Raw genomic sequence first — 16525 nt, 5'->3', positions numbered from 1 at the left:
TGGTGGTATTGGAGGCCATGCAACAAGGGCGGTGGTGGTGGAGGGGCGGCGGTGGTCAACCGATTTATTGCATTGGTAGTGATGGCGATAGTAGAGTGGCGACGACGGTGGTGAAGCTTAGGTGGTGGTGGTCAGGCACCGACAGTGGTGGTGGTGGTGATGGTCAGGCGGCGGCAGTGATAATGGTTGCGGTGGTTACAGTGACAATGGTTGTGATGGTTATGGTGACAATGGTGGCGGCGACAGGGGCAGTGCTGGTGGTCAGGTGGTAGTGGTGGCGGCGGTGGTGGCAACAGTGGTAGCACTGGTGGTCAGGTGGTGGTGGTGGCGGTTGTGGCGGCGGCGGCAGAAGTGGTGGCGAAGGTGGTGGAGACGATGGCGGTGACGGTGGTGGTGGCGGCTATGGTAGTAGTGGTGGTTGTTGTTAGATGGTGGTGGTGTTAAAAAAATAGGGTGGATGAGGAATGGAATGAAAAAAAGAAAGGGGGTAGAAAAGAATGGTTTTGATGGAATGGGATTTCATGTGTAATTGATGATTCCATTCCATTGAGCAACCAAACACCACTTTTTACATTCCCAAGCAATGAATTATTTCATTCCCCCTGTGATTACTGCATACCAAACGCTACCTTAGAGATACGGAGAACGTTTCTTAAGCTACATATCTTCTCTCATTCTACAAAAGTATTAATATGTATTCCTAATGTTATATTTCCTTACATGTGGTAGTGGTTCAATTTTTGCAACCGCAACTTCCACCATGCATATGATAATCTTATGTTATTGTATATATTAGTTTTGGATTTTAGACTTTTAGTATGATATGCATGCGATAGTTATTATTTATTAGTGATATTGTATATTATTGTTTGTTCTTGATATAATATACAAGACTTTGTTGATCGTTTAAAAAAAGATTTCCCTTATGTGTCCTTCATGAGTATGTATCTGTTTGGTTCATGGCAGTGTCGACATTTCTATAGTAACCCATGTGTGTAAATAAAAGAAAAGGACTTGAATAAAATTTATATTGAAACATATATAAAAATCTACACGTGTTCAGTTAATTATGATGGTTCCTCGGCTATGCACATATATAAAAATCTACACATGTTAGGTTTATTATTATTTTTCATGTTTACTTTTTAACTAAATAGCAAATAAATCTAACATATAAATTATTAAAAATAAACAAAAGTGAAACATGAAAAAAGTAGAAAGAATAAAAGGGAAAAAAAAAATACCAACAAAAGACGAGAGGAAGGGGAGGGATCAAACTCACAACCCTAGTTTGTTAAATTACTTCCGTGCTACTTTTTATTTAGTTTTTGTTTAGAACTTTGGTGTGTCAAATATGTTAAAAAAATTTCATATTTAAAGGCATTAAAGATGCATGTTTTGAGCACTAAGATGAGTTTGGATGAAAACCCGAAGAACGAGACATTAACTGAGCATGATGGGTTGATAAAAAAGAGTCAAAGCTCCACACGGGTATATTCATGGGCTAGAAAACGAGTCACAGGAGACATAATATATGAAACTTAAGTTTCTTGGTGAGACAATTCCAAAAAGGAGAAAATTGGTCTCTCGACCACGACACCAAAAGGGGTGTTGCTGATGGCATTTTAAGCGAGTGAATTCTGGCGTTTGGCAGCCAAAGTTGGCGTCCCAAACCTGGCGGTGGCATCCCGACTCTGTTGACGTGTTTCAAGCATGGATTAAGGGGAAACAACTACTTTGACCGAAGTTAATTAGGGGTTTCAAATCCCATTCAATTATATTCGGTTCTAGGGTCTTTTTGGAGTGTACACACTATTATAGACTTATTCTTGAAGACCAATTAAAGATCCTAAACCTTATTACAATAAAAATGAAGATGATTTTCACAACCATGAGTGACTAATCCATTCATAATTCCCGATGTAGAGTTTTGTAAGTTCTAGGGTTTATTTTATATCTATGAACTGAGACAATATTTACACTGAGGGTAGTGGGGGGTGAGGGGTGGGCGCGGCCGCCTACGTGGCTCGCGAACACTGCTACACCCCTCCGGTGAGCGAGGGGGCGGCCGGCCGGCGTGGCTGTGGTCGCGGGGCTAACTAGCCGTTGGAGGGTGTGTTGACTGGTCAACTTTACCGTTGGCCAGTTTAAATATTTTTTTTATCTATAAATACAAATCCACATTTTCTATAAAAACTCAAACCATACATTCTCTCTATCAAAACTTCTATTTATATATTTATAAATGGCATCGTCGTCAGCGTCTTCGTCTTCCTATTCTACCGAATAAGACGAACTCATTTTTCAAGCGGTTCAAACGACGATAAGCTTTTTGAGAGATCAAAATTGCCCACGAGCCCCATTGTTCCGCCAACCGCGTATTCGTGATCGAAAGACCGCTAACGAAACTTTGATACGTCACTATTTTAGTCCCAATCCCACATATGGTTAGGATAGTTTTAGAACCCGTTTTCGAATGACTAGACGATTATTCATGCGTCTAGCAAATGATTTGCCTGAACACTTTGAGTATTTTCAACAAAGGGATGACGCTAGAGGTAAGCCCGGGTTCACGGCTACTCAAAAAATTACCGCCGCTCTTCGACAACTAGCGTATGGTGTTGGATCGGACATGTTGGACGAGTATCTACAAATGGCTAAAAAGACCGGATGCGATGCGCTTAACCACTTTTTTAGAGGTATATATTTTTTTTATGTTTGTTTATATATTTTTCAAATATTTACATAACTTATATAACTTTAATAATTATATTTAGGGGTCATATCGCTATACAAGCGGAGATACTTACGTAGACCAACAATGTATGATATCCAACGCATATACGAGGTGCACGGTGAAAAGCATGGTTTCCCCGGATGCTCGGTAGCCTTGATTGTATGCATGTTGGTTGGGCTATGTGTCCCACTGCTTGGCGAGGTCAATTCCATCAAGGTGATCACCCCGGCCCTACTATCGTACTTGAGGCGGCGGCGTCACAGGATCTTTGGATTTTGCATGCATTCTTTGGGGTTACCGGGTCTAATAATGACCTCAATGTTATCGATCAGTCACCGATAATCGATGACCTTATCGACGGGGTAGAACCTCCTCAAGCTTTTTTTGCAAATGGAGAACATTTCAAGTACGGGTACTACCTCGTTGATGGTATTTACAACGAATGGGGGATACTTGTTCAAGCTTAGGCGGCTCCAGTTTCTGACAAACGAGTACTTCACGAAGAAACAAGAATCGGAAAGGAAAGATATTGAAAGGGCGTTTGGAGTCCTAAAGAAAAGATGGGCAATGTTGGCGAATCCAATAAGATTTTGGACAAGGGAGAAGATAACGGAAGTCGTCTTCACGTGTATAATCCTGCATAACATGATACTGGAAGACGAGGGTAAAGCTATTTGTCAAAACTACCAAGGTGATATTCCAAGACAAGAATCGACGATCACCAATGAACAACGACTCGCCAACATAAATATCATCAAGAGCCGTGAGTTACATGACAACGTTCGGCATGAGTTGGTCCAGCATTTGTGGGATAGAAGACCCGATGATCTTGTATTAGACTAGTATCAACGTAATGTTTTATATTATTATTAATGTAATGTTTTATATTATTATTTAATGTATTATTTAAAATAATTAAATAAATAAAAAACTAGATCAAGCCCCTGCTCACCTGGACCACTACACCCTCTGGGGCTTGGTTGAGGGGCTTGATCCATGGCCATGTCATCGCCTACGTGTCAGATTTTGTTTGGCTCACCTGGGGCTCAACCAAGCCCCATTACCCTCAGCCTTAATGTATCATTTGGTTTGAAAAATACGAATCATGTAATCTTGTATTGTTATTTACATCGTAAGATGATATTATTATGATTCTTGAAGTGTGTTAGCGTTTGTGAATGTTCTTAATCTATATTGCATATATTTGTCCACAATCCATATTGTGGAGTTTTTCTTGCACCATTTACTTGTGATAGACGAATATTGATGCATTTCGCTATGAATATGTTTTGCTAAACCTAAATGACCATTATGATTACATGAACTCATTTCCATTGCATGCTATTACCCATAGTGCTTACACAACTTGAAACCCCGGGTGTGATCCATTCCTAGTTATTGCTTACACCCTAAATCTATTTCTTGCAAATTTCTACTTGACACGTTAATACGTGAAAACCCGTTTTAAACTTCTAAATCGTATTTCGTTTATACGACTATCAACAAAAGCTTCATAGTTCACGATCAATTAAATTTGCACATTAATCACAAACTAGCTCTTTGTGATTCGTCACCCTTTTTGTCTTAGTTAGTTTAAGCTAATAAGGAACCCATATATCACTTTCTCTTTGATCGATCCTTTCAACACCTATTGCCATATAACACAACACGTACCATTGTCCCGGCTCATACTTTTGATTTTGCTTCCAACTTCATATATCCAGGGCCGGCTCTAAGGGAGGGACCGGTGGTCGACGGACCCCGGCCAACACCTCGATAGGCCTAGATTTATATATATATATAAATGATCTTTTAAGAACTTGATGAGTTGTAAGAACTTTAAAAATTTAATATAGACCACACAATCAATTAAATATGTATTGGATATGTGGCTGAGAATAAATCTGATTAATAAATTAATCAGGAAAGAGAATAAATATTTTTGATAGTTACACAAGTTTAAATGTTAGTTACACATGTGTAAAAAAGTCGATTCGGTGTGTAAGAAAATACTATAATTTTTTATGTTACTTACACTTACATATTACATACGTGTAAAAAAAATTCAAAAAAAAAATTGTCACGTTGAGTTCTTTCGAATTCTTAAAACTCAAAATTGTTCTCAAAATAAATCAATCATATATATATATATATATATATATATATATATATATATATATATATTATGAAAAACAATATGTATATATAAGGTTTAAACTTGATTACACAACCACTAGCTTGGTAAAGGGGTATGACTTTCAACCAAAAGATTATAGATTCTAACCCCACTTGTGACATTTTAATCCTATTTTAAGAAAAAGTTACACAACCAAATCTAAATAAGCCTATTTTTAAACTAAATTGTTTAAACACAACAAGATAAGACATAAAAAAAGTTTCGCATTTAGCCAAAATTTAATTAACCGGTCTCAGAGCCGCCCCTGTATTAGTAAGAACACAAACTCCAATTTGAAACTTAGTTGACGGAAATCTACGGTATGATTGGTTGTCGTAGGTCGGTTTGTGGGCGACCTCAATTTGAAACCTAGAGTTTCTCTCGAAAGGCATAACCCCCAAAACCCCGGTCCTCTTTGCATCCTCAGCATCCTCAGGGAAACCTTCTCCCCTGATGCCACTTGACACCAGTTGCGCTGCCATAAGAGTCGAAACCCTTTGGTGTTACGCAATTAGGATAAAACTCTTATTTTCGCTCAGATTCGAACGGGTGATCTCCCGAAAAAAACAAAGTTTTTATATTCATTGTCGTAAACAACTGGGCTAGCACAGAAGATTTAAATGTGTGTGTGTGTGTGTGTGTGTGTGTGAGGGCAAATGGGTTATTTTTATTTTTTTGAAGTTGGAAAACTAGACTTCAATAATTCAAGCTATAACATATTAGTTGATAATAATCCATACTTACACTTTAACAAATAATAATCCTTACTTTTACTTTAGTTACCAATACCAATATCAGTAACATAATAATCAAGTAACATAATAATCATAGATTTATGCCAGATATTAAAACTCAAGTAATAATTTATATTTATATGCTTAAATAAAAGTTTAGGTGATTCGAAATGAGTGAACTAATTCTTTTATTGAACAACACTTAATATCACGTGTAAGCCTATTTTTTTGGGTTATACCTAAGGTTAACTCATCAACTATACCCCTAATGTGTTGGAACCAGATAGATTCGTAAACGTTCGCCCCTTGTCAAGTTCAAACCACTTGATTCGTCTATTCAACTAGATGTCCATCGCCTTACCCGAGACCAACTTCTGAAGAATAAATTAATTAATATTAGAAAAGGGAATATCCAACTAATTATCTGTCAGCTGCATTCATATTCGGGGCCCCGACCACGTGGTTCACCTTTTCCATCCTCAATCATACGATTCGATTCGATTCGATTCGATACAATAAGAAGATTCTCCGACGAAAAACGATGACCAAATCACCCCCTCGATCAACCTTCAATCTCAATCTTTGTTAATGGCCACCAAATCTACTTACACTCTTCACAATCTTCATCAAATTCTGCAATGAAAGGCGGGTTTTCTGCCCCTGGTGATTACATCTACTTCAAGTCTCAGGTTCCTCTTCACAAGATCCCTGTAAGTCTATCGGATTCTCAATTCCTTTCATCTTTTACTTAATTGGTCGATTACAGAGACACCCAATTCGGTAAATCACTGGTTTAGTTCAAATCGATTAGTAATTGAATTATGTTAAAACCCTATATTAAGTTTTGATCAATTGCACACCAAGTGTTCGACGGATTGTGTCAATGAGCTTAATTTTATGTGGGTATGGTTTAGATGTTGATTTTACTCATCAAATCGGCTAATTTGCGTATTTGAATTGGGTGTACAGTAATCATAGATGTTAAGCCTTATAACATGATCTGCAATTATTGCACACTTATTGTTCGATGTATTGTCTCAATGAGCTTAATTTCGTGTGGGTATGGTTTAGATGTTAACTTTACACATCTTTGATTTGGTTATAGTAATCATAGATGTTAAACCTTATAACATGAGCTGTAATTGTAACATGTTGGTACTAGGGTTAGATCAAAATCTGTGACACATTATCAATCTTAGATTTGGAGAACTTTGTTTTACAGATTGGTACAAAGCAATGGAGATATTATGATTTTGGTCCTAAAGTCATGCCTCCGTTAATATGTCTTCCGGGCACTGCTGGTACAGCTGATGTGTATTATAAACAAATCATGGCACTCTCGATCAAGGTCAGGCTGAACTGATTATAATGATATGTAATAATGTTTGTGGTATACATGGTAACTCTTAGCAACTGTTAATATCTTTGGTTGTTGAGATTTTGGAGATGTAACGGGGGTGCTTAAAGCTGTAATAATCAGATACGTTGCAGTGTTGATTGTTGGCAAATTCTTATTATTTAATAACTCAGTGCATAGAAATATGGAATGACTGAAACAAACATTCTTAAGAAGAAAAGAGATGCATTTTGTAATATGAGAGTAAAATTTCTTCAGGTTATGTTAAAAGAATGGATAATCAAATAATCATTTTCAAAGCACAAATTCAAAAATTGGAAAAACGGGTTCAATATTTTATAATTCAAGTGTATCATTTTGTTAAAGTTTTTCTTTTTCAGGGTTATCGAGTGATTTCTGTTGATATTCCCCGCGTATGGAACAGCCATGAGTGGGTTCAAGCATTTGAGAAGTTTTTGGATGTTATTGATGTCCACCATGTAAGATTACCACTCACTATATATGATAAATCTATTTGATTTTCCCACCATAATATTGGAAGTTTTTGCTGTTACTATTATTATTTTAGCATAAATTGTTATAGCAATATGTTAAACGAGCCTTTTTGTAACAGATACATCTTTACGGTACGTCCCTAGGGGGATTCTTAGCACTATTATATGCACAACACCGACCAAGGCGAGTAAAGTCATTGGTACTCTCGAACGCGTTTTTGGAGACCAAATATTTTGCAGCTGCCATGCCTTGGGCTCCAGTGTATGTACACATATTATCTAAAATATTTAACTAAAGTAATATGGTCAAACACGGTCAAAAGTCATCGGAAGCGTATATTTATTATTATTATTACTATTATTATTATTATTGTAATAATATAGCTTTTGATCTTTTTGTTGCAGTGTTAGTTGGACCCCTTCATTTTTGCTGAAACGATACGTGTTAACGGGAATCCCGAGCGGTCCACACGAACCGTTTATTGCTGATTCTGTGGACTTTGTGGTTGCACAGGTGACACCATTTAACTCTTTTCTAATCCTCCTCCCCCCGACCCCCTCTCCTTTCAAGTTGTTTTGAAAGTACAAAACATGCAGGTTGAGACCCTTTCAAGGGAGGATTTGGCTTCAAGGTTGACTTTAACGAGTGATGATGCATCGGTTGGACCACTTTTGATTTCAGATACAATGATCACCATAACTGACGTATGCTTTATGCATTTTTTGTACAAATATATAGATTGTGTTTATCAGTACAAATGCACTTATGTTATTTTTTTTATTTTGAAGACTAACGACAAATGTGCAATTCCTCAACAACTCAAAGATGAAGTGAGCGAACGGTTTCCCAGTGCAAGAAAAGCTTACATTAAAAGTGGTGGGGATTTTCCATTTCTTTCGCGTCCGGATGAAATAAATCTTCATCTCAAGGTACATACGTATTATATTTATTATTATTATTAGAGTTGTTTATACAGTGGTTCTTGTGGTTCATCCATACTGCTAGTTTAGTCCCTAACATTAATAGTTATTATGGTAGGCTAGTCCTTGCTGTTTGAAAAAAGTTACGTTTGAGTGACATTAGGGATCACCAATATAATTTCTCAAAGTTAGGGATTAAACCTGCATTATGGGTAAACCAAATCACTATCTGTGTAATTAACTCTTATTATTATTGTTCTAATAATAATAATAATTATTTTTATAGCAATAGGATTTGATGATTTACAAAAGGTCTCTAAAACTTGTAATAATCATGGTGACAGTTACACTTGAGACGGGTCGGTGTAGAACCTCGGGAAGATCTGGTTCCAGGAATCCCAAAACCTGCTGACGATGCTGGTGGCAGTGGTGGCTCTAGTGAACCAAAAGATGATAAAGAAGATACCGATGATGCTCCTAATGGGGACGGGTCAAAGTCGAACCCTGGCGGCTCTTCCAGTAACGAGGGCAAGCCGCCACTTATTCCCGAGAACCACAATTCTCATGGCTTAGACGACCAGCTGCCTGGCGGCACCACCATGGAAGGTGATGACACTTTTGTGCCTCTTCTTCTAGAAGCATTCTGTGAGGAAAAAGTTGTGTTGGTTACAAGTTTTTTGCATATCTTGTTTAAGGTTTTTGGTATTTATTATCAGGTTCCGTTTAGTTTGTTGAATTTGTATATCAGCAATAAGCATCATCCCAAGATTTGGTTGTCCATGTAAATGGTAAACCTTTTTTGTTTGTAAAATATTGTTTGGTCATTGTATACAACCTTTTCATTTAGTTTTGTTGGTTTTGTTTTGTCAGAGAACATGTTTACTGTATTTTGTTAACTTTATTGGTTTATGATATTTGATTATAATGTTGATTAAATAAGTAAGTTATAATTTTACCAATGCATTATGTCTCACATCATATATCATTTCATCCTTTTCTTTTCTTTTATTATTATTATTTTTATTTTCTTTTTATGTAAAAACTATTGTATCCAACTGACCGTCTGATTTCAGCAATGCCAACTAGCGATGGCTAGATGAGTGGATTAGGCTAGGGATGTTCAAAACGGTTTGGGACTAGGAACCGGAACCGGTTCCTAACCGGTTCCTATATTCAAAACCCCCTTTTAAACCGGTTCCAGGCTCGAACCGGTTAGGGAACCGAACCGGTTCTCCCACCCTCGGACCCCTAACCTATCTAACCGGTTCTTAAACCGGTTAACCGGTTACAGTGTAAAATTTTTTTTTTTTTCGTTTTTCTTTTGCGATTTGGATTCTAAACTACGATTCGTATTTGTATAGCATGAAAAATAAACAAAACAATTAACATAAAATTCATTTTATTTACTTTAAGAAGTTCAAAAAAAAAGGTTACATGTTTTAAAATCTTCAAAAACAAACTAACAAAACATTAAACTTATAAATATAAAGTTGTGACATATTATTTCTAGAAAAGCCTTCTTGTTCGTCGTAATTATTGAGCGGCGACTTCTTCCTCGGAATTACTTGTAGAAATGCCTTCTTGTTCGTCGTGCACTCGAACATCAAGTGGTGTTTCATCTTCGAGAGTGGTTACGTGTTGAATACGATCGATTGAGTCCAAGTGATCCTTTAAGCAAATTCACATCTCCACCGACTCCGAATTTAGTCTTGTTCTTCTCACCGATATTACCATGCCACTAAGAGAAAAAGCGGATTCCGAAGCTACCGTAGAAGCTTGGACGGTTAGTAAATCACGGGCCATGGTGGCAAGAATCGGAAACTCGGTTTCCTTTACCTTCCACCAAGCCAAAACATCAAAAGTGCCATATTCCTCTTCGGATAAACCGGTAGAGTAATCATTTGCACTATACCTTCCTAGTTCGCTTGAAGGGGTGTTACCCCTTTGTTTTTTAGCCGTTACGTTGCGAACGGTGTTCATAAGGCTAATCATGGGATCTCGTACTCTAGTAGCACTTGAACTTGATGAAGACCCCCCGGCATAGGCATGTGTATGTTTGACCCATATTTATTTAAATAAAAGTCATACATAAATTTAAAATTCAAGTTAAAATAATTTTTTGCCTCTGTTGAAAAGTTTGGGTCAATTTCATGCATATCTAAGGCTGAAAAAATTTCGTCTATCACACATTCAATCCCCGTAACATTTAACATTGGGTTTAAAGCGGCGGCGCAAGTAAAAACCGGTGGCAATTCAAGAAAGTATTTTTTTAATTTAAACTTCATTGGTAATATGATGTTTGAAAACATTGGACTTTTATTTTCAAATTTTTTAAGATTGTTAACCATTAAAAATAACTCCGAAAGAACCAAGGGACTTGTCGGATAATACGTTCCCGATAGTTTCGTAGTTGATGTTTTAAAAACTTCAAGAAAAGTCGATAAGTCATTGATAATTTCCCATTTCTCATTTGAAAAGGGGATTGCCAAATCACTCTCGGCAAGACTAGAATGAAACATTTGTAAAGTTTCTCTTTGTTCCAAAGCACTTTGAAACATTATGCAAGTGGAATCCATCGATGAGGTACATCCCAATTAGCTCCCAAAGCTTTTCTTCCCGTATCTTTACAAAATTTTCTATAATCCATTTGTCTTTTTTTACTTTCTTAAAAACTTCATGTATCATTAGTCTAAAATCGTTTATAACCGATGTAACCTCATCCGAAGCAAGTCCGTCTTGCACGATTAAATTAATGATATGTGCAACACACCTTGAGTGAAAAAATACACCATTGCAAATCGGCGTATATTTTAATTTTAATTTATCAACCGCCGATGTATTATTCGACGCGTTATCAAATGCCATTGAAAATATTTTATTTTCTAGTTTATAAGTTTTTATAACATAATCTAAAATTTCAAACAAATTATCTCCCGTATGTGGATACTTAAAGAGTTCGAAAGCAATGGTGCGTTTCATCATTTCCCACGATGACGGGTCTACCCAATGAGCGGTGACACAAAGATAAGATTCGGGTAGACCATGTGGAGCCGACCAAACATCACTAGTTAAGTTTATTCCCGTATTTATATTTTCAAAATATGCAATTAGTACCTCTTTGGCCTTCTTCCACAATTTTAAACAATAACGTTTAAGAGTATGACGACTTACATGAGTGTATTGTGGTTGAAGCGTATCTCGAATCATGGCGGTTAAGCGAGGGTTGTCGAAGTGGCTAAACGGCAAAGCTTCTTGAATCACAAACTTCGCCATACGATCTTGAACTCGATCAATTTGGTATGTAAATATTCCGCCTTCACTATCCATTTGCGTTTGTTGCAAATCGACGTTCTTTTTTAACGCCTTGCAATACGGTTTTTCGATGTGTTTCTTCAAATTTGAATTCGAAAGTGGGTTTAAATAAACCCCACAAAACTTGCACCGAGCCTTCAATGAATGGTCACTCAATTCAACCAAATCCCAATTGCATCAAATCTCTTGATTACGATTATGAGGTACAATACGAACGAAACTTGGTTCGGCGTTGGAACCTTGACCAACCGATGATTGTGAGGCAGCCATAACAACAAATATGAATATAGAAGAAGAGAAAACAAGAGATTAGAGAACTCAAAACGTTGTAATAGCGTTTTTTTGTATTTTTTTGCGTTCGGGTTTGCGTTTTGAGTGTAGTGATGAACCCATGACACCAAATACCTATTTATACTAGTAGTGAGTGCTTGGGGGAGCCAAAAAACGGCTATTTTTGACCCCAACGGTCAAAAAACGGCCAAAAAACGATTTCCAACGGCTTAATCGATCCAACGGATAGAACCGGTTCCTAACCGGTTCCGTATAGAACCGGTTCCTAACCGGTTCCGGTTCGGTTCCGGTTCCTACCCGCCCCACTCAGAATTGCAAGAACCGGTCACGGATCATCGGGTTGAATCAGATAGGGTCCGGTTCCTACCAAAAACGGGTAGGAACCGGTTCGGTTCCGGTTCGGGTCCACCGGTTCGGTTCCAGGAACCGGTTTTTTTGATCAACTCTAGATTAGGCAAGTCTTCTGTTGTATTTGTGTAAATCCAACCAAAGGGGTGTGACAGAGGAACATGTACACATGGAAAATTGGCACCCGGTACGTGTCTGCCTCTTATCATAAGAGTTGGGGAATCAGACCGGCTTCTAACGCTGATTCTTTTAATCTATAAACTTCTCAACAAAGGATTCCATTCAGGGCTAAGGTGATGCTAGTGCTAATGGCAAGGTATTTAAATATCGAGAACACCAATTCTAACAAATCGGTAACACCATATTATCTTACACAACATATTCAAAGCCACATTTGCCATTTACTGATTTACAGGCTTGAAAGCTCAAGTTTACAGCCAAGTTTGGGATATTAAATCCGAAATAAAATACCAAATGAGATTGTCATGCCATTTTTTAACATTAAAAAGATTTATATGAATATCAAATCATTTTTCACCGGCACAACATATTTACGAATCAAGAATAATATTTACAAATGTCTGAATTATTATGGTATTAAAACAGATACGTGTAATCCAGGGGCAGATCTACGGCCAAGCTGCAGGGGTCGCCGTCCCCTGTGAAATTCCATTTTTCTAGTGTTATATTTATGATAATTTTTGGGCCGACCCCTGTAAAATTTCGACATCGACTCCTATGAAATTTTGAAGAAAGAAAAAGAGAAAAGATGACTTAACAAAGAGTGAAAATGTTAAGAGGTCAACGGGAAGTTTTTTTTTTATGGTTGCAGGTCTTAGTTTGGAGAATATGGCATTTTTTATTTTTTAAAGTAATTTAAACTAGGTAGTAGGGTTATATTTGTAAAACAACACACCCACCAAAATATCTTGTTTCAAAGCAACAATTGTGACTAATGCAACTCTTGTAAAAAAGCTTAACCTTGAATTTATTTTACTAATATAACTGAAAATAAATACAATATATTTCGGTTGGACTTATTGTTTTTCAAGTATTTAGCTTTATGTTTATTTAGACTTAATTAGATTATTAATTTATTCTGAAAATGTCAAGATTATATATATACACACAGATTTGCAGACATGTCCAAAAAAACAAAATTCGTAGAGAACAGCTATTTGACGCATTTGTCTTGTGTAATAAAAATTAATATGGTTTTATCTATTTATTATATGACCAGACCTGACCCGAACTGACCCGGATTGAGACAAAAATATTTTAATATTTAGCATACACATCAAACCCTTGAATAGTTTCGACCCCTGTGAAAATATTTTCTGGATCCGCCACTGGTGTAATCTTGTATCGTCATGATATAAACATTCATAGACTTTTATATCTATCCAGTTGATCACATTTATGAGATAATGGTTTTATCAACTCAATATATTTTTAGTTCACGACATGCCACACAATTAGTTTGTCTAGTTCCTTTTCCTACCTTCTTTACGCTTATTCTTTGCCTTTGTCATTAAAATAATATTGTATAATAATATTATTTTCCAATTGTCACATTGAAAGAAACTTCCATAATAAGTATTACCTCCGTCTCAATTTAAATGTCCTAGTTTGACATTTTCGGTCTTTCTTATTTAACTTTGACCGACAATATTTTTGTTAGTGTTACATAATACTTGATGTAAAATATATGAATGGATTGAGTTTTAAATGTATTTTATATTGATATAATTTTCATCAAGTATTATATGATACGAACAAAAATATTTACGGTCAAAGTTGTAAAAGAAAGATTTGAAAAGTTAAACTAGGACATTTAAATTGGGACGAATGGAGTACTAAAGTAAACAGATTGATACTTTGATTAAAATATTAGCAACTAGATTTTTTAATTTATTTTTGTTTGCGAACCACCAATTAACTTCTAGAATGGCAACATATATAGATGTTGACCAAATTCAGATTTATAGCCACGTCTCCACGCGCAATATACTTTTCTTTTTATGTATTTCACTCTTAGAAATAAAAGCATTATTGTATTAACGGATTAACCATTAACAAAAATACAAAAGATACTTAGAGAGACCAATTATTATAACAAAATATATTTTTTAAGGGTAAACATAAAGATAACAGGATGCCATAAATAGGATAGGGTAGCCTCCATCGCAACATCAATCGTGCCCTCCAAAAGTCCCATATCATATCTACACCTTATACTGATATGTATTCTAAAAGTCAGCTTTGCTAACTGAATTCTAACCATCACAAATCATAGAAAATGTGTTATTAGCATAAAACAAGGAAACATAGTAAATGCACACCAAAAGCTCGTTTGATTCTGATTTCCAGTACGAATACGAACCGTGAAAGCGTGGCCTAACGATCCTTTAGACCTTCGGAATTTGAAGCTAGAGTGCTTTCTAGGGATTGCCATGGCTTTTGGCTGTTCACATTGCCTTTGTGCCTTGTGGGTTGTCACTAGTTTAGCGGTTCTTGGGAATGTCCATCGTAAAGGTGCATTAGTTGTGTTTGGTTTGTTACGGGTGGTTGGCTCTTTGCTTGTGCAACAACTTCCACCCGGCATACCTCTTCAGTTGTTTGTTTGGGCATCTATTGCCTGGCCAAATTGTGGGTTTCTGTGTTGCGTACCTAAGCATTGGTATTGTCTTGGTTGATTACAGTTGATTTCGTCTCGTGCCATTTTTGTGGCATCGGATGAACCACAAAGCGGTCTCTTTGATCCACAACATTATGCTTGCGTTGATGTTGTGGCCCATTGAGCGTTGCTTGGTATCCTGGATATGGAAAACGATGTGGGCATGGGGTCTCATGGGATCCTTGTTTTGCCCTCATTTAGCGTTTGTGCCTCTCTTAACATGACTTGCTGTCTTGCCTGGTTTGGCCTTGCCATCGGGAGGGTTTGTCAAAGTTAACAATGCTTACTGTCTTGCCTGATTTGGCCCTGCCATCGGGAGGGTTTGTCAAAGTTAACAATGCTTACTGTCTTGCCTGAAACGGCTTTGCCATCGGGAAGGTTTGTCAAAGTTAACAATGCTTACTGTCTTGCCTGAAACGGCTTTGCCATAGGGAGGGTTTGTCAAAGTTAACAATGCATACTGTCTTGCCTGAATTGGCCTTGCCATCAGGAGGGTTTGTCAAAGTTAACAATGCTTGCTGTCTTGCCTGTTTTGGCCTTGCCATCGGGAGGGTTTGTCAAAGTTAACAATGCTTACTGTCTTGCCTGAATTGGCCTTGCCATCGGGAGGGTCTGTCAAAGTTAACAATGCCTACTGTCTTGCCTGATTTGGCTTTGCCATCAGGAGGGTTTGTCAAAGTTAACATGACCTACTGTCTTGCCTGAATCGGCTTTGCCATTGGGATCAGGAGGGTTTGTCAAAGAGTGGCGCATCACCTTGAAAGACTTGCCTGTCCCGTGTTGGCTCGTACCAGCGGGCGGGTTATGTCAATTAGGGATGCTACCTGGTTGATCCTGCCAGTAGTCATATGCTTGTCTCAAAGATTAAGCCATGCATGTGTAAGTATGAACAAATTCAGACTGTGAAACTGCGAATGGCTCATTAAATCAGATATAGTTTGTTTGATGGTAACGCCCTGCTTGCGGTGCGCGCATATAATGTATATATGCGTGAACCCTCAGGTGGGCAAAAGTAAAATTGCACTAATTTTGACATTATTTTACTAATCTCATGAAAATAACGTTAAAAGTGGCGGAAGGTTAATCAGGCATCATGTGGTGGCGTTGATAGCCGAAAGACAATGGCACATGCACCAATCAGCCGGTGTCCCGATGATTGAGTGCTATGTGCCTTATGTCCAAGGCTTGATGCAAAACTACTATCGAGCCGGGGGTCTCACCGGAAGCAGTCTCTATATCCCTATGGGATAGAGTAAGGCTGTCTACATCTTACCCTCCTCAGACCCTACCATAGCATTGCTATTGGTGGGATATACTGAGTACGATGATGATGATGATGATGATGATGATACTTTAAACATACATTATAATTCAAACATTCTAATTTTAATGCTTGGATCTATCAACATAATATTGTGGCTGTTATCGTCCCGTGAATGATTGTCATCACTCCATACTATTAGTCATGGATACCGAAT

The 16525-nt window shown here is 37.3% G+C and overlaps 1 protein-coding gene across 2 annotated transcripts; it reads left to right on the top strand.

Moving 5' to 3' along the window:
* The first annotated feature begins 6072 nt into the window (after nt 1-6072).
* Nucleotides 6073-9508, top strand: LOC143579656 (uncharacterized). Of its 2 annotated transcripts, XM_077062901.1 has the most exons (9): nt 6073-6357; nt 6870-6995; nt 7385-7483; nt 7618-7760; nt 7904-8012; nt 8096-8203; nt 8288-8428; nt 8764-9025; nt 9136-9244. In XM_077062901.1, exons 1-9 carry the CDS (start codon nt 6286-6288, stop codon nt 9144-9146), a joined length of 1071 nt encoding a protein of 356 aa, XP_076919016.1. In that variant the 5' UTR covers nt 6073-6285; the 3' UTR covers nt 9147-9244. The 2 variants fall into 2 exon arrangements, with proteins under 2 accessions (XP_076919016.1, XP_076919015.1); XM_077062900.1 differs by having other exon boundaries at nt 6074-6357; nt 8764-9508.
* The last annotated feature ends 7017 nt before the right edge of the window (nt 9509-16525 follow it).

Source organism: Bidens hawaiensis, unplaced genomic scaffold (genome assembly GCF_021521415.1).
Source record: "Bidens hawaiensis isolate Kalapana, Puna unplaced genomic scaffold, B.hawaiensis_p1.1 tig00029892_1, whole genome shotgun sequence".
NCBI lineage: Eukaryota > Viridiplantae > Streptophyta > Magnoliopsida > Asterales > Asteraceae > Bidens > Bidens hawaiensis.
Note: the sequence above shows the minus strand (reverse complement) of the source record. Positions and strands in the feature narration are given on the sequence as shown.